The 16,186-nt window shown below is 41.6% G+C and overlaps 1 protein-coding gene across 3 annotated transcripts; it reads right to left on the reverse strand.

Annotated features, from left to right (window-relative positions):
• Positions 1-983: 983 nt before the first annotated feature.
• On the reverse strand, positions 984-16,186 carry LOC129680808 (lanosterol 14-alpha demethylase). Of its 3 annotated transcripts, XM_055612558.1 has the most exons (11): positions 15,641-15,706; positions 14,920-15,111; positions 14,000-14,098; positions 12,301-12,477; positions 11,200-11,326; positions 9,666-9,840; positions 7,924-8,043; positions 7,386-7,581; positions 5,437-5,532; positions 4,794-4,962; positions 984-2,784 (listed from the first exon to the last, which is right to left on the reverse strand). In XM_055612558.1, exons 4-11 carry the CDS (start codon positions 12,451-12,453, stop codon positions 2,606-2,608), a joined length of 1,215 nt encoding a protein of 404 aa, XP_055468533.1. In that variant the 5' UTR covers positions 12,454-12,477; positions 14,000-14,098; positions 14,920-15,111; positions 15,641-15,706; the 3' UTR covers positions 984-2,605. The 3 variants fall into 3 exon arrangements, with proteins under 3 accessions (XP_055468533.1, XP_055468532.1, XP_055468535.1); XM_055612557.1 differs by lacking the exon at positions 14,920-15,111 and having other exon boundaries at positions 15,641-16,186; XM_055612560.1 differs by lacking the exons at positions 14,920-15,111; positions 15,641-15,706 and adding an exon at positions 14,581-14,632.

Genomic DNA, 16,186 nt, shown 5'->3' on the forward strand with positions numbered 1-16,186 from the left:
AACTACTTTTAGTGTTTTCAACAGTAAGGTGGCATTCTCATGATTAGTCCATATTTTATTGTATTTAGTATTTTTGTGTCCAGAGAAGTCTCCTCACAAATCTAGACACAGAAGTCAGCTGTATCAATATGAGTGTAGCAGAATTCAGAAGCCTCCTGCTAAGCCAGCCAGACTCTAATTGGGGTAATGTCAGAGAACCCAGTTCTCCAGAGGGCTCCCACCTGGCACAGCCTTGACTAAGTAAGTGGCAGTTATTGCTTACATCTGGAAGATGTAAGCTGAACATTGTTGGCAATTTCTAATTCATTTCATTTCCTGTATTGCAACTAAGCTTTCTAAAAATAGTAAACTATTTAAAACAACTAATTGAAGGGGAGTGTTGTGCCAAGTCAAGGCAGCTCTGTATGGAAAAAGTAGATGGACCAGTGTCTGCCACCTGATCCACCCAGCGCTGGATGGAGGGTCAACTCTCCTGTGTCCTTAAGGCCTCTGCTCCGTTATTCACAGTAACTATTATCAATAACTGGTGATCAAAACCTCTCTCTGTTGAATTCTATTGTCAGCCCTTAATTCTCAGCACTGGAAATATGTCAAAGTCTACTCAGTGGACACAGCTCTGTACCACAAATCTACGAATCTGTCAAAGTTTAGAACCGTTCTCAGAATAATAAAGTTCCAGGCTGGCCACGAAAGTCACACAGAAACAAGCTTTAACAAGAGCTGCGACCTAACCCATGCAAATGCAACATGTGTGACCTAAGAATCTTTAATAAGCACTCGTAGTAAAAGTATACTTTGAGAGGTCAGCAAGTTATTTGCTGTTGAAAATACCTGATTTCTCATGATCATGATACTTACCTAAAATGAAGGCAACTCAAGGGAGCCTGATTCATACCAATAGTATGTAATTTTTAAAATTCCCAGATCCCTGAGCTGAACCTACTGAAGCACACACTTTAAATCCATCAATACAGACAAGTGAAGCGTTTTTCATAGAGAAGTTTAATGTGAAACCTTTAACAGCAGAGATGTAGGCCTCCATATGAAGACTCTTCAAGCCTCTTAAAACTGTAACATACCATCTTAGGGTTTCTATTGCTGTGACGAAACACCATGACCAAAAAGCAAGTTGGGGAGGAAAGGGTTTATTTGGCTTACACTTCCCTACCACTGTTTATCATCAAAGGAAATCAGGACAGGAACTCAAAACAGGGCAGGAACCTGGAGGCAGGAGCTGACACAAGCCTTGGAGGAACGCCACTTACTGGCTTGCTCATTACTTGCTCGGCCTGCTTTTTATAGAATCCAGGACCAGCCCAGGGATGGCTCCGCCTACAGTTGGCTGGGTCCCTCCCACATTGAGAAAATGCCTTACAGCTGAATCTTATGGAAGCATTTGTCTTACAGCTGAACCTTGTGGAGGCATTTGTCTTACAGCTGAATCTTGTGAAGGCATTTCTGCAACTGAGGCTCCTTCCTCTCTGATGATGCTAGCTTGTGTCAAGTGGACACACAACCAGCCAGTATATACATACAGCAAAAGGGTTTTATTTTGGAGGGTGCTTTTTTTTTCTAGTGTTTGTTTTGGAGCCAGTCTTGCTATGTAGGCTAGGTTGGTCTCAAACTTGCAATCTTCCTGCCCCAGCTTCTTTGCAGGTGTGCAATTAACACACCAAGCAACAGAGTTACTTTGACTCTGATATAGATTATGCACATGTCACAGAGTTGGGCCCATGCTTACAATCTCTTAGGTTGGCTCAACACAGCCTGCACAGAATACAGTCAATGATACCTTGTCTTATTCCCCAACCTTAAGGCCAGGACTCTCTAATCTCAAGATCCTACACTTTTAAAAAGCCTGGTAATTGAAACTTCCCTAACTTTATATTGTAGAGGAGACAAAAAAAAAAAGCAAAATTAAAATCAATCAAAATCCCATAAAGATTTGATTTTGGACTTTTCACAGAAATGTGACCACTGGAACCAGTAACATACATAAGCACTCTTTAGTATTTATTATTCTTAGGAAATAGTTATCAAGGCATGGTCCAAGATCTCTGCCAGCTTCCTGTAGCAGTGCTCCAAGTTAATATTTCAAAGGACACACCGTCACCCCCAGCTGACCAGTGTTCGCTTTCACCTAAAGCTTCGCAGTGAGCTTATTGCTTACCCTCTCACATCTTTACACACAGAAGTGGCCCAAGTACAGGAATAACCCATGGCCTTTGCAGAATTTGACTAGGCTTTTAAACTTGCAAAACTAGTTCCAAAGTGGAGTCTCCAGAAGCAGTCTCCCTGGGGCAATTTGTGCTTTTGAAGTTAATACAGAGACGCTGTGTTTCTGTAGCATCCGCCAACACTACCGAGACCCCCTACATTTCTAACACAAACGTGGCTTCCATGAAGTCCTATCAAACTTATAAACTGTCTCCAATACCATTAGGTTTGATAAAGTCACTGAGTTAATAAAACATTAAAATCATAAACTGGCTTTCAGAATTAAACACTCAAAACACAGTACACTATGAAAGCTGTTTCAAAAGCTTCATTCTCTCCAAAGCTGCTGCTTGCAGTCATGAACCCAAACCGCTTCCTTGGTCCATTTTCATTTTGATCTTCGTTTGTAACGAATTACTGGGTTTTCAGGGGTATGAATCATTGTTGTATAATTCACACTGGGAAAATATCCATTGATGAGGTCAAATTCATATAAACGAAGCATAGTGGACCAAATGGTCTTAATCTGAACATATGCAAAATTTTCTCCAATACAACGATGACGCCCTGTTTAAATAAAAAAAAAGTTATCAGAATAAATCTTAAATTCTTTTTTACCTCTTTCTGCCTGCAGTGGCATTCTCTAGATATGTAACAGTATAATAAAAGGATGACACCTTGCACATAAAGAATGTAAATTTTTAAGCACATGTATTTCCAGTGAGGAAAACGTGCAATTATGATGATAGTTTTTGAAATTTAATATTCTTAAGGTCGAACATACAGAAGGTCCAAATCATAAGATAGTTATCTAGCGTGGGAATGTGTAATAAGGTCCCAAGCGCAATGTTTCGTCAGTGTGAACAAAATTCCAGGTGCCCACTAGTGATAATGGAAGGGGATTTAATAAACCCAAAATAACGTCTCTATTGAAATTAAAATCTACAAATGCAGAAGCTGACAAATTCTAAAATTCACAGGGAAACAAGGCCGGAGCAACCTTAAGCATGGACTACCATGAAGAATTTAAACTGATCTCAAATTTGATTCCATGACTAAAGGTCCAGAGGCAGTGCAGTGCTGTGCCAGACAAGGATCAACAAGTAGACCAGAGGGATAGAACAGAGCCCAGAAATAATCCAATGGCCACCTCGTTCTCAACAAAGGTACTTAGAGCAAGAAAGTGTTGGAATAACTAGACACTAAAATGTGGGAGTGGGGGAGAATATAGCGAAGGATCACAAAGTTCATCCCTCTTCTCTCACATGATAGTCAAAAGCTCAAGGCAATCCTAGCTTATCAATGCTAAAGTCATTAAGGTTTAGTAAAAATCAGGAAACCACATTCATGACATGTGGCTTGGCAAATTGTCATAAATGCTGTTTTAAGAGTATTTTGGCTGGGCCCAGTGTGGTGGTGTAAGCCTTTAATCCCATTATTCAGGAAGTGAGGCAAGTTAATCTACATAACTTAGAAGCCAACCTGGTCTACATGCTGAGTTCCAGACCAGCAAAGGGACATAGTGAGACCCTGTCTCAAAACAAAAGAAAGAAAAGACTGGGGCACATTTGTTATAAATACTTTTTGCTAAAGAAAAAACAAAGTTGGGCATGACTTATCATTATGTTTATATAGGTCATTAAGCATTTATTTGTGAAAGCCACACTTACAGGAGCCATTTACATTGGTCCATATTCAAGAGAAGTCTCACTTAAAGAACTAATAGCCACAACTACAAGTACCCTGCGTCAACAAAAGAACTGATAAACTCTAATGACTTAAAATGTGTAACATAAGACTATAGATAGATAAATGACAAGGAAAGACAGAGCAGTGGCTGGAGTGAGATGCAGCCACAAGTCAAGGGTACCAGTAACTTCTTCAACCAGGAAGGGGTAAGGCTTCTTCAAAACTTTCAGAAAGAGCGAGGCCCTAGCAACCCCTTGATTTCAGACAACCGGCCTCCCGAACTGCAAGGTGACCATCTTGTTTTTAGGCACCCAGCTTATGCTAGCTCTAGAAATTCTAAAATACTAACACAGAGATGAAGAAAAGCCAAGACTGTGATTAGGACCATGTAGTGACAGGACATTAATGGATCTACTACTCAAAGCTCTTCAGAAATGGAATAAGCTGCTGCATGAGATACAGGAGCAGCCTGGGACCCGAGAGCCAGTGGAGGCAGTCACTAGCTTAGGATGATGCCTCTCTCCTTACAGAATCTGAACTGCCGAGCTAATGACCCTTTCGATTATTAATCTACAATTCTTTGTGTGTAATAAGTGTATTTATTAAATAATGTGAAGTTCAAGGCCTTCGTGTGTTTAGAACTAATTAAAGGACATGGGTCACAGTGCGACAGCACAAGACAGTCACCCTTGACTTAATGAAACATTCTTTTCCATCTTACAAAGATCCCATTCCCAAAAAAACATGCAGGCAAGTTCCTTGGAGGAGAAAGATACCTCCCTCAACCCCTCTCCCTGGTAACTGAATTTCAGGGTGGTTTACTGAAGGACAAATATGCCACAGAGGCAAACACTTAAACCTAAAATGCAATCAATCAGTCATCTCACCAGCTCCAAATGGCACATAGGCAAACTTCTCTCCTGATGCTGGGTTGTCCTGTAAGTAGCGGTCAGGATTAAAGTCCAAGCGTTGTACCCAGGAATCCTTCAGTCTTTGATTGACAGTAGGAGAAACACACACCTGATGTCCTGGAGGAATGGTGTACCCTGCCACAGTCTATAAAATGAGAAAGAACACATTTCATTAGAGAAGGTTTCAATATGGTACCCAATGATAAGGCATTAATCAGTGTCAGTGTGAACTACACAAACATTTAAACACTGTCTTGATGACAAGCCAACTAACATTATCTCAAAGTGCTTTACAAGTGGGCCAATACTGAACTAGAAGTATATACACAAACCCAGCTCAAGGCAGAGTAGAATTAAACCTTTCACAATCTGACCTATATATATAATCCAACTTTTATAAAATACCATATTGTGTTTTAAGCCAAAAATGTACCTTTAACTTTTAAAAACAACTGCTAAATGAAAATCATAATCAGCATTAGATTAGCATGCTTAATATCTATAATTACATAACAATTTTAATATATTTACAATGACAATGGTTTTTACTTTTATAATTTAAAATGATATTCTCTCTGAAACCTGGCCCCAAAAGGGGAAATCTAGCCAAGAGACTCACCTGAGGGGTCTTGGCCATTCTCATCATGGTCATTATCGGGGGTCTCAGTCTTAGTGTTTCTTTTATGCATCGATCAAGTAAGTTCAGATCCTTCAACTGAAGTGAAAAGAGAGATCAAGGGTTATATCTGTTTCCCCCCACAGATACTCACCATACTTCAACAGTAGGAGGCAATTATTTTACTTTCCTAGTCAGTGTGAAAGTAAAATGGCAGCAGCAACTGGTTCATGATGGCTCGGACTGCCATGTTTTATCACTGTCAGGATCAACAAGGGGAAAGGGGAGCCAAGATAACGGGAAGAGGGTCAATGGTATGGTTAAGGACCAATAAAGTTCACTCTTTCAAAAATTTGAGATCATCAAAAATCAGTGCCAACTTTTTCTCAACTCTGATAAATTAGAAGGCTTGTAATAATGTACCAAGAGTTCGCTCAAGAAGAAATGCTGCATCTGGGTGAGGAAAGCAAGCTTTGGAATGTAGCTTGCTTTGGAATGTACTGCAGATCAGTGGCATCCTTGGAAAGCAAAAGCATGTCCACAACAGCAGCCTAACTACTGCAGATAGGCCAGACCAGACACCAGGAATAGCCACATGGAGTGGCACCTCCCTCCCTCCCTCAGAGACCTTGTATCAAAAAAACAAAACAGAAAACAAAAGAAAAGGAAGGAAGGAAGGAAGGAAGGAAGGAAGGAAGGAAGGAAGGAAGGAAGGAAGGAAGGAAGGAAGGTCCAGCAGATACAGCATTGTAAGTATTTGAGGTGGTGATATACTTCAGAGATAAAACCAGATGCTTAAGAAGAAAATATCTGGGAAATAAAAATGATTTGTACAGGAGACTCTGGAGAGTTCTAACCTAAAGCATGTACAGGTGGGCTACAACACACACTATGACAGCGATACAATCTCTCACCTGTGACAGATCGACGCACGCAAGAAGTAAAGCCTAAGGCAGAGCTGTAACCACCTGAAGAACTGTTGAGAACATGCCCTGAACATGTAAATTTCCTCAGCAAAAGCTAAAAACTAAAAAGCTAAAATCTGTTCAAGATAGTTTAAGGAATCTAATTGATATGCCCATGTACAGCAGCATCTTTAACCCCAAAGCAAGCAGATCTCCATGAGTTCAAAACCCCATCAGTCTTCACAGTGAGTTCAGGCCAGAGAGAATGACGTACTGAGATGATGTGTATCAAAAAATAAAAATAAAACAATTAAAAAAAAGATTTAAGAAGTCTGTAATCATTAGGTGGCCACAAAAAGAAACAAAAGTATTCAGTGAATACAGATGAATATGGACTTCATATAACCCTGCTTATGAAAGTCACTGCACATAAAATGTAGCACACTCATTATAAACCCAGGGGTTTGAAATGACATCGCATTTCCAGAATTGCCTCTGCTTTTCAATGTAGGCCGTTCAACAAAAATATTAGAAACATCACAGTAAATAAATAAATGCAGCTTAGAAGGAAGCGTAATGGGAACTATCCCGAATTTTTAGTTTTTTAATTTTTTTTTAACTAAAGCAACTAGCTTCTTACAAAATTCTAATTTAGTAATAAGAGAAGAGCACAGAAACCAACAGCACAGCAGCCACAGGCCACTTGAAAGCACACAGGACATGTTGATTTTCCTCGCTGGCCATCTTTCTTGCTTTTTTACCCAGCAAGCTGGGTGAACATACATACTCATTTCTAGTCCCCATTACTACATTCTTGAGGACCCAGGCCTCAGAATCACAGGTAATCCAGAGGCTCCTGCATTTCACAGAATACAACACACAGGAGATCCTCTCCATGTACAGAGGCCAGACACCAGAGCAACAAGTGCGAAGAGCTCGAAGGCCTCAGCACAAAGCCACCTGACACAGGGTGGAGGAAAGGTCCCAAAAGCATATTAATTGACGCTAAGTGAACAGAAAGCCTCAAGCTGCGGCCTGGGAACAAACCTGATCGTAAGTCAAGGGAGGCAGATCCTTGCCACACACTGCTTTCTGTTCTAAGTAGCATTTCTCTTGAAGCACTTTATCTCTGGCCAGAAAGAAGCCCATCCAGGCGCTGGTGGTGGAGGAGGTGTGCTGTCCTGCCAGCAGCAGTCCGATGAGCATCCCTGCCACCTCATCGTCTGTCAGAGGACGCCCGTCCCTGAGGGGGAACCACACGCTTAACTTCAATTGGGCAGACAGAATTAGTGTTAATTTAGTTTCCAGACGTAATTGTCTGTTCTCTTACCTCCCACCAATCAAGAAAGAGACCAGGAGAAAACATGGCTTTGATTACAAAATGCTTCCTTCTGGTTTATTTGCCAAGGTTCCCCATGCCAGCCACTGGTGTCGCAATAAAGCATGCAGGCTAGGACTCCATGTCTCAGCAATTTACAAGGACCAATTTATTGCTCCACTGCCTTTACTTTTTAACTGAACATATCAGTAATTAAATTTTAATGTATAATTTCTTGCTTCAGATGTGTGATCTGACAGTTCTTACTTGTATGTAGAGTCTAGTAAAGTTTGGAGAATGTCATCAACTTTTTCTTCTGACAGCCTGCGTTTCTGGATGGCCTTATAGAAGATATTCTTGATCTCTCGATGAGCTCTGTCCCTGCGCCTGTAATTCAAAACCAGAATATTTTCAGTAGACTAGCATGTTAGAGGCTCATATGCAAAACCAACACGAAACATAAAAACAACACTAACTTTAATGACTGAAGTAAGTGACAAAAACTCAGAACCAGGAGAGAAACAAGCCATGAACTCAGATATAATCCTTAGTGCAAGGATCATACCCTGCCATACATGGCTCATACTACCTAGCTAACTAAGTACAAGAACTTTCCAGTTCAACAGAATGCATGTCTAAATTAGCATAGTTTGATTAGCATAAATCTTAATAATTAGCATAAAATTTTCCAACTCAGCCCTCAAAGCTATGGAGTCATACTGTCTCTTTCACAGGATTTTATCCTCCTTTCCACTCTCTATAACTGCATAATCTTTGCAGAGAGAAAAATCCTTATAGGTTCAAAACACAAGCTCCAAATCCCAAAACGTTTACTTTGACCAGGGCACTAAGTATGTACTAAGATGCCCGAGACTGCCCTTTCTACACAATCCGCATAGTGAGTGAGCCACAGCTGGAATCTAAAGATGGCTCAGTACTTCAAAGCTCATCTTGCTCTTACAGAGAATGGGAGTTGAATTGCGCGCGCGCACACACGCACACACACACACACACACACACACACACACACACACACGAGAGAGAGAGAGAGAGAGAGAGAGAGAGAGAGGGGTAGGAAGCAGATAGAGAAACTTAAAAATCAAATAAATCTTTATTTTTAAAAAGCATTAGTCACTGCTAAAAAGCCCACTCTATAATCAAGCTCTCTAATAAAAACCGTCCTATTTCATTTGCAGGGCTGCTGTTGAAGACACTCAAGGTAACACACATGGAAAGGAAGGCGCCATTTCAAGCCTAACAGTGTGAGCAGAAGGCAGGGAGGAGAGCGTACAGCTTGCTTCCATGAGTCAACAGTGCAGCTCAGCAGTAAGCACAACATGTGTTTAGTGTGCCCAAGGCCCTAGCAAAAAAGTTAAAAGTATATGGGACAATTTCACTAACTCAGTTGCTCTGAGTAAAACAGGGAAGGCTGTGCCCTTTCGCTGTAAAAGCTTTTATCTGGCAGCTAGCAAAGGGACACAGATCAGTCGGTCGTTTAATGTCCATCTCTCACCTAAACAAAAATGATCAAGCAAGGGCAGAGCCAGCCCGCAGAGACCAGGGCCCGACCTACATGCCAAGTACTGAAGGCTGCATTTCTTTCCACCAGAGACAGTCCCTGTCCTCATGGAAACTACAGGACAGTTGGTAAGGAGACAAAAAAATCAAATAAGAGCACAAACATTCAAAAGAAAGGTCATAACGTAGGTACAAGGAAAGCCATCAAAGACTTTCAAACGAGTGCTTTAAAAAGGCTGTATCTCCAAGTATAACTTAGAGAATTCTTGGGAGTGCAAAGACTATAGTAAGTAAGCAAAATATTACAATAGACCACAAACTCCCTTATCAGTAAAATGAAACTTACTTTAAATGCACTCACTACATGAAGAAAACCTGCCCTAAATTCTTATAAAATGAAAGCTCCCAATCTGCCCAAATTAGAAAGCGCACAAAAGCACAGTAACTGTGGAACATCAGCCAAGTGCAAAGTGGTTCTTCTCCATACATACCTGAAACTAGGCAGAGGCAGCCAACCTGGCAGCAGCCAGGCAGCGTGGCTAAAACCTCCATCCAAATCTGCATACAGCTGCGCCACCTTCTCATTGAGCTGACTTCTAATTTCTTTTCCGTGTAAGCAATGACTAGCTGTTAAAATTATGAGCTCAGAAAGCGCTTCAAAAACATCTATGGAGAAGAAAAGATCATTTTCATTACTGTTTCCAAAAATCAATTAAAATATTTTCTTGAACATATAAAGAAATTATGCAGAAAAAAATTGGGATTATACACACACACACATATATATATATTCATATTTAAATTTTAAAACTCAAAAACAAGCACAGTCCTATTCATAACTACAAAAACCCTCCAGGCACTATGTAGGTGTGCAAAACTCTGGAGGCAATAAACCAAATCACTGGCCACACTGTCCCTCTGTCCCTCTGGTCAACCAAAACCAATGGATGCCTCAGAGCACCTCTACACCTCATTTATAAAGTCTTCATCTTGCAGAGAAGACTATTAACAATAAATGCAATCATCTAATTCCCGGTCACTGCACAAAAGCTGCGATCACACCACCGTTACTCAATGCATACGAAGACAATGAGGAAGCGGCACTCACCAAACCAAAGGCAGTACGTTCCTGGGTCGGATAAAGATAAGGAATGAACACAGAAGTCCTGGCTGTATGTCCTAGAAAACTATAATATATAATCCCTCTTGTACAGCCCCAACACTGGAGACAAGCATTGGGTAAGCAACTGGAGGGTGCTTGAAAGTTACATGAATCACCTAGTTCTGTTCTTTAACTCTTTGGTCACCTAAGAACTCACAGTTAACATCTGCCAAAGGGGAGAGCAGAAAATATCCTGGTCCTCTTGGTGCTCTAATGACATGCCTCTCAGGCTTTTTTTTTTTTTTTTTCAGAGTTTTGTTTGTTTTAGACGTTTGATTTTTGACATGGGTTGTACTATGTAGCACAGGCTATCCTCAAACTTATAATGCTTTTGCCTCCACTTACCAAGTGCTATGATGCAGGCACATGGCACAGTTATTTGTCATTCTTGGTGAGATCACACCTGAAAACTCAGTGTTCAGCAAACAGAAGCAGGAAGATCCCTAGTTTGAAGCCAACTTGAACTATACAGCAAGACCCTTCCCATACGAAAATACCAATAGGCATTCTAATGCATACATCAGCCTCTTCTGTGGCTAGAAAATACATCACATCAGCTTCAGATTACTAAAAATAAAGTTCCTACACCTTGTATAAGAGCTGATGGCCAGCCCCGGAAGGTGATGATGACCTGCTGCCTAAGGGCCTACTGGCCTATAAGTGGATATTGCTCCTGGCTTAGATATGCCAATTGCCTCTCTAAAGATAACACTTAGAAGGACACTCTAAAGGCTGGGTTTCCTTACAACATAGTCATCAGCACAGCCTTCTCATTATGGACACAGCAGCTCTGCACATAACACACTTTGTTCTGTACACACACAAAAACAGAGAACAGGACAAATGTGATGCATTTTGCTTACTTCTCTCTCCACTTTCTCCCCAACTTTTAAAGTATTCCTTTGTTTCTTTTTCAATTATAGAAACATGCTGCTTAAAGTGGGCTATGTTAAGACCGCTTTTTAATATTTTCTTCTGTTCCAAGAAAACCTTCAAAATAAAATCAAAGGTATACAACATTAAAATACATTTTTATTTTACTCTGAGGTACATAAGGTTATTCTAACTACATAACAAAGAAAACAACCTTCTTAAATTTGAAAATTAAAAATAACCTCCTTTATATATGTCCTTATTCTATTTCTAAGTACCATTCACCACCAACAATATTTTCCAGAAGTTAAGAACAGCCTAAATGAAATAATTTTATGTTAAAATAACTGATAGCCCTTTGAGACATTAAAATGTTAAACCTAATAAAATATTTAGGATAATAGATAAATCTGAGCAAAATTTTTGAAAGTCATTGCTTTTGAACATACAGGGAGTCATTCATCTCCCTAACCACTTCCAGCCCAAGTGACATACTCATGTGGGCTATTTCTGTTACAGTCATATCAGGAGTTCACCAGACACCTGAGTCTTCAATGTGTTAATCTGGGAGCAGAGAAACATATAATGAAAAATATTCCATAACCTAAGTAGATACATTAAAAGAGGTTTGTTTGTTTGTTTGTTTGTTTTTTAGACCAGGTCTCATGTTGGGCTTGAACTCAAGATTCTCTTGCATGAACCTTCCCAAATGCTGGGACTACAGGATGAGCCACAACACAGCTGGTTTAAAAGCTCTTGGGCTAAAATACCCATGGCAGTGTGTAAGAAGGCCTTTTGATGAAAGTGATTTTTGTTTGTTTGTTTGTTTGTTAACCTTTCAAATCAAATCCCAATATGCTAAATTACTATTGTTTCCTTTTCTTTGTAAGAAAACCACTTAAAAGTTTGTTTAGCCTTGCTAATGTAAAACAAAATACCTATCCCTTAAACAGTACCCATGGTTTCTTCTTATATATCACAAAGTTTCAGATTTCTTACGAAAGGGAATTAATTAATTCTGTATTACAAGTATGTAACAGTCCACAACCAGTTTCAATTTGTCTTTTCTCTAGGAAGGAAGGGGCACCTACTGCATTTGGCACGTCGTATGCGACTCCCTTCCCAAACACAGGTGTCGTCAGTCGACTGTAGACGTCTTCTGCATTCAGGTCTTCGTTTTTACTACTGAACAGCAGTGCAGCGGCGTCACTCCCCAAAAGGTAAGTAAAAGTCTTGCCTACCATGGTAAAGCTAAATACAGGTCCATACTAAAAGAGAAAAAGACCCAAAGTGACGTTATAAAAACATTTCTTACATCAAAGAGTAATACTTTAGTGAAAAGTTTAGTTATAAACTTTTAAACAACTGTTCTCATCTGGCCATATGCCACCTCCTGTCTCCACCACAAAAGCAGGATAGATAAAATGATTTATTCTTTTTCACTGCTTATCATGAAACTATTTTCTACCATGCAAAACATCAGGCCTCTAATGGGCTCCCTCATTAGATGCTACTGTGTTAGCTCAGGTGCTCTTCATTACTGGCTATATAAGTAACATGTAAGTCGTTTTTATTGTTTTGCTCTATATTACCAATATCAAAATTTGTAAGAAAATACCTTTTAACCTTTTGTTAGAAACTAATTTATTGGGACTGGTGGATGCCTCAGAGGGTAAAACCACTTGCCATCAAGCCTGGTGACCTGAGTTTGATCTCCAGAACCCCTGAATCGAATGATCTCAAAGGATCATTACAATGAGAGTACTTGCACAGGTAAACCAGGACAGGGTGTGGTGAAGAGCACAGTATACAGGACTGGGGAGCTGGCTCTGTGTATTGTTCTTGGTCCTCAGTATCAAGTGGGCAGCTCACAGTTGGCTGTCGCTGTATATCTAGGGGATCCAATGCCCTTTTCCGGCCTTAGCAAGCAACTGCATTTAGGTGCAGATACTACCAGAAACAGACAGGCTTGCACACAAAACTAAATCTTAAAAAACAAAAAAAAAAAGTGTTGAGAATACACTTTGAATACAGGAGGGGCACGCCAGAGCAACCCCTAGCTGAGGGGTTGCAATTCATGGCTGCAAGGGGGATGGAGAGTCAATTCTTTAAGGGTAGGTTGACCCCGCTCTAACGGATAGCCCCACACCCATGCATATACAGACAACACTAATTAGACTCTGTTGTTGTTTTTAATGACAAAGTTGAGAGGGAGACATGGCGGAAGGATCAAGAAGGAACTGGCAGAGAAACTGAGCAGTAAATACTACTGAAATACATTGCATACATTCATGAAATTCTCAAAGAATATTTTAAATTATATTAAAACAAAGGATAGAGTTCACTTAAGTGAAATAATTAACAAGACCAAAGCAAGATTTCAGAACAGCTGATGTGACACAAAAGGGAAGAAGCAAAGACTTGAGTGTGCACATCATTCAAGTGGAGAGTGAAATCACATAGGATGGACAGAACAATGGACAGAAGACAAAAATTCTTCTATCCATGATAAATGATTAAGAAAAGTGTCAACTCTGACTATAATTAGTGAAAATAACATTTACGACTATTTTAAAAACGTGATTGTTAGAACTGCAGGTTTCTTTGCATCTCAGAGGCTATCCCAAGGCATTCACTCTGGGCAGCTACATGAATCAACAAGGCCTTTTCATTAATACCATAAGCAGGGAGGGCACAATAGTTTTTTGTTTTTTTTTTAAATAGCTTTCTATTTAAAGAAAGCACTTCTCTAAACTAGTTTCTCTACCTCTGGCTATTTAGAAGACTTACCTTCTCATATGCATTTTCCAGGAACTCAATTGGACTTTTCCCAAATGCTATTGCATGGCCAAAGAATGGAATTGGAGAGAAAATGTACGGCGGACTTTTCTGCAAAAGAAAAATGAAAAAATTAGTTTTTATTTCACTAAAAGAAACAGATTGATAGGCAGCTTGTGATTAATGTTTAAAAAAACAAAAACAATATACTGAGAAAAGAAACAGCCAAAAAGAACAAACTGAAAATAGAAATGCCTAGGCAGAAAGGCACTGCAATTTTAAACACTGGTCACCACCAACAATGTCCAATATTATCGGAGGCTTCAGGCAACTTTTCTAGCCATTAGTGGAACAAACAAAGAGAGTTGATTCCAATACTGTGGTTTCTGCAGTCCACTACCCTTCCCTTCAATTCCTTTGGTCTTGCCTTACATTTTTTGGAACAGAAAAAGCCAAACAGTAACTTACAAAAAGGAAAATGTTTCTCTTCACATGGAAAAGCAAGAACACCATGCTTCGCTCACTGCAAACACCTAGATTCACCAACATTAAAGAGAATGAACCCTCTGCGACAGCAATTCTGTGGCACTTGCCTTTGAAGGAACTTTAGATGTCACAAAATGAGGCCTGAAGATTGCCTGAAGACTGTGAAGACAAACCTGCAAGGATGAACACGGATGTTCTTCTCTCTGAACACCACAACCTCACAGTGCTTTAGAATAAGGTACCTTAGACTCTCTAGTGACAAATACTATCTCCTCAAAGATGTGTAGAAGCTGAGTGTGAATTGCACACCAAGGAGTGAAGGCTGGAAGATGTGCCAAGGTGAGCCTTGGCTCTATAACAAGCGCCCCAGGCACCCTGGGCTATTGTAGCACCCTGGGCTAAAATAGGACCCTATCAAAAATAAACAGAACTTTAAAATCCCCTACCTACTAAAAGTAGGAAATCGTAACTGCCTAGCACTTGCTTGAAGATGATTTCTAACGCAGCGTGGTTGGAACTTAATGCTGTATGCAGCGCTGCTATTTCTTACATTCCACTGTCAGTTTCCAAAGGGTGGTTCAAAGCTACTGAATGTTGATTACAACGTCATTCGTCATTCATCAAATGTACCTGGGTGGCTTGAAAATAGAGAAACTGGTATTTTAACAGTATCACAGGAAAGCCCTTACCACACTCTTAGTCTAACTACTTAAGAACTGGCCGCAATCTCCCTGACACTAATATTAATCTTCATTACGCCCAAAAGCCCACAGGATATTAAATACACAAGGCAGAGTGATGACCACCGGGGCCGCAACTGCCTCTTATCTGCCATCAAGGCCCTCACAAAGAGCCCCAACACCTCGACCGCAAACAGCAAAGCCAGTACAGCTCTCTGCACAATCAGACTAGCCACCTCCATCCAGCAAGGCCAGTCCGCGCATCCATCTCTCTGACTCCAAGTGCTGCAAAGGTTCATCCTAGCCGAAAGTTCAAAACCGCTGCCACCAAAGAGACAGCCAGCCAGCACAGGCCCGAGTTGGGATTCCAACGACAGCCAAGACCAGGACCACCTGCAGCCCCGGCGTCTGCAGCCGCCACCCCATCCCCCAGGGTGCCCGCCCGCTTGTCCCGGGCACAGACCGAGGACCCCTGGGGTGCACGTACCGCCCCGGCGGGCAGCTGGACCATGTGGCTCACTGCGAGGCGGAAGAGGTAGACCAGGCTGAGAGTGAAGGCGCAGGCGATGAGCAGCGTCGACAGCAGGTTGCCTCCCGTCACCTGCTCCATCGCCTGGCCCAGCACCGCGCCGCCCGACTGCAGCAAGCCCAGCAACACCATCCCGGGAGCCGCCGCTTCGCTCCGCCCGAGAAGCTGGAGGCCGAGGTCGCCGCGTCTTCCCCGGAAAAGATGGAGCTGGAGAAGCCGGCAGGTGGACGTCGGGAGGCGGCCCCGGCCTCGGGGTCTCTACAGGCCCGGGCGCCTTCCACACCCACGGGCTGCCCGCGCGCCACCGGTACGTCACACAAGGGGCGGGGCCCCCTGGCGGCCACGCCCCCGGCGGAGGGTCGGGATCCTTGCGCCGCCGAGGGGGACCTGAGGGAGCCGGCGCGGTCTGTGGCGCGGGGGCAGGGGAAAGGAAAGGTTCGCTACCCTACAGGAACGACCACGTCCCGAGAACCGCGGGCCACGAGGAGCACGGCCCTGGCAGCG

This window comes from Psammomys obesus, unplaced genomic scaffold (assembly GCF_907164565.1).
Source record: "Psammomys obesus unplaced genomic scaffold, mPsaObe1.curated_primary_1811, whole genome shotgun sequence".
Classification (NCBI taxonomy): Eukaryota; Metazoa; Chordata; class Mammalia; order Rodentia; family Muridae; genus Psammomys; species Psammomys obesus.

Bases quoted from the DNA above. Each gene is read 5' to 3' on its own strand.
- LOC129680808 (XM_055612557.1), bottom strand. From the start codon at position 15,814: ATGGTGTTGCTGGGCTTGCTGCAGTCGGGCGGCGCGGTGCTGGGCCAG. The intron at 12,478-13,999 runs GTAAGTCTTCTA...TTTCTCTTTTAG, and splicing joins TGGAAAATGCATATGAGAAG to TATGGACCTGTATTTAGCTT. The intron at 9,841-11,199 runs GTAAGCAAAATG...TCTTCTCCATAG, and splicing joins GGGAGAAAGTGGAGAGAGAA to ATGTTTTTGAAGCGCTTTCT.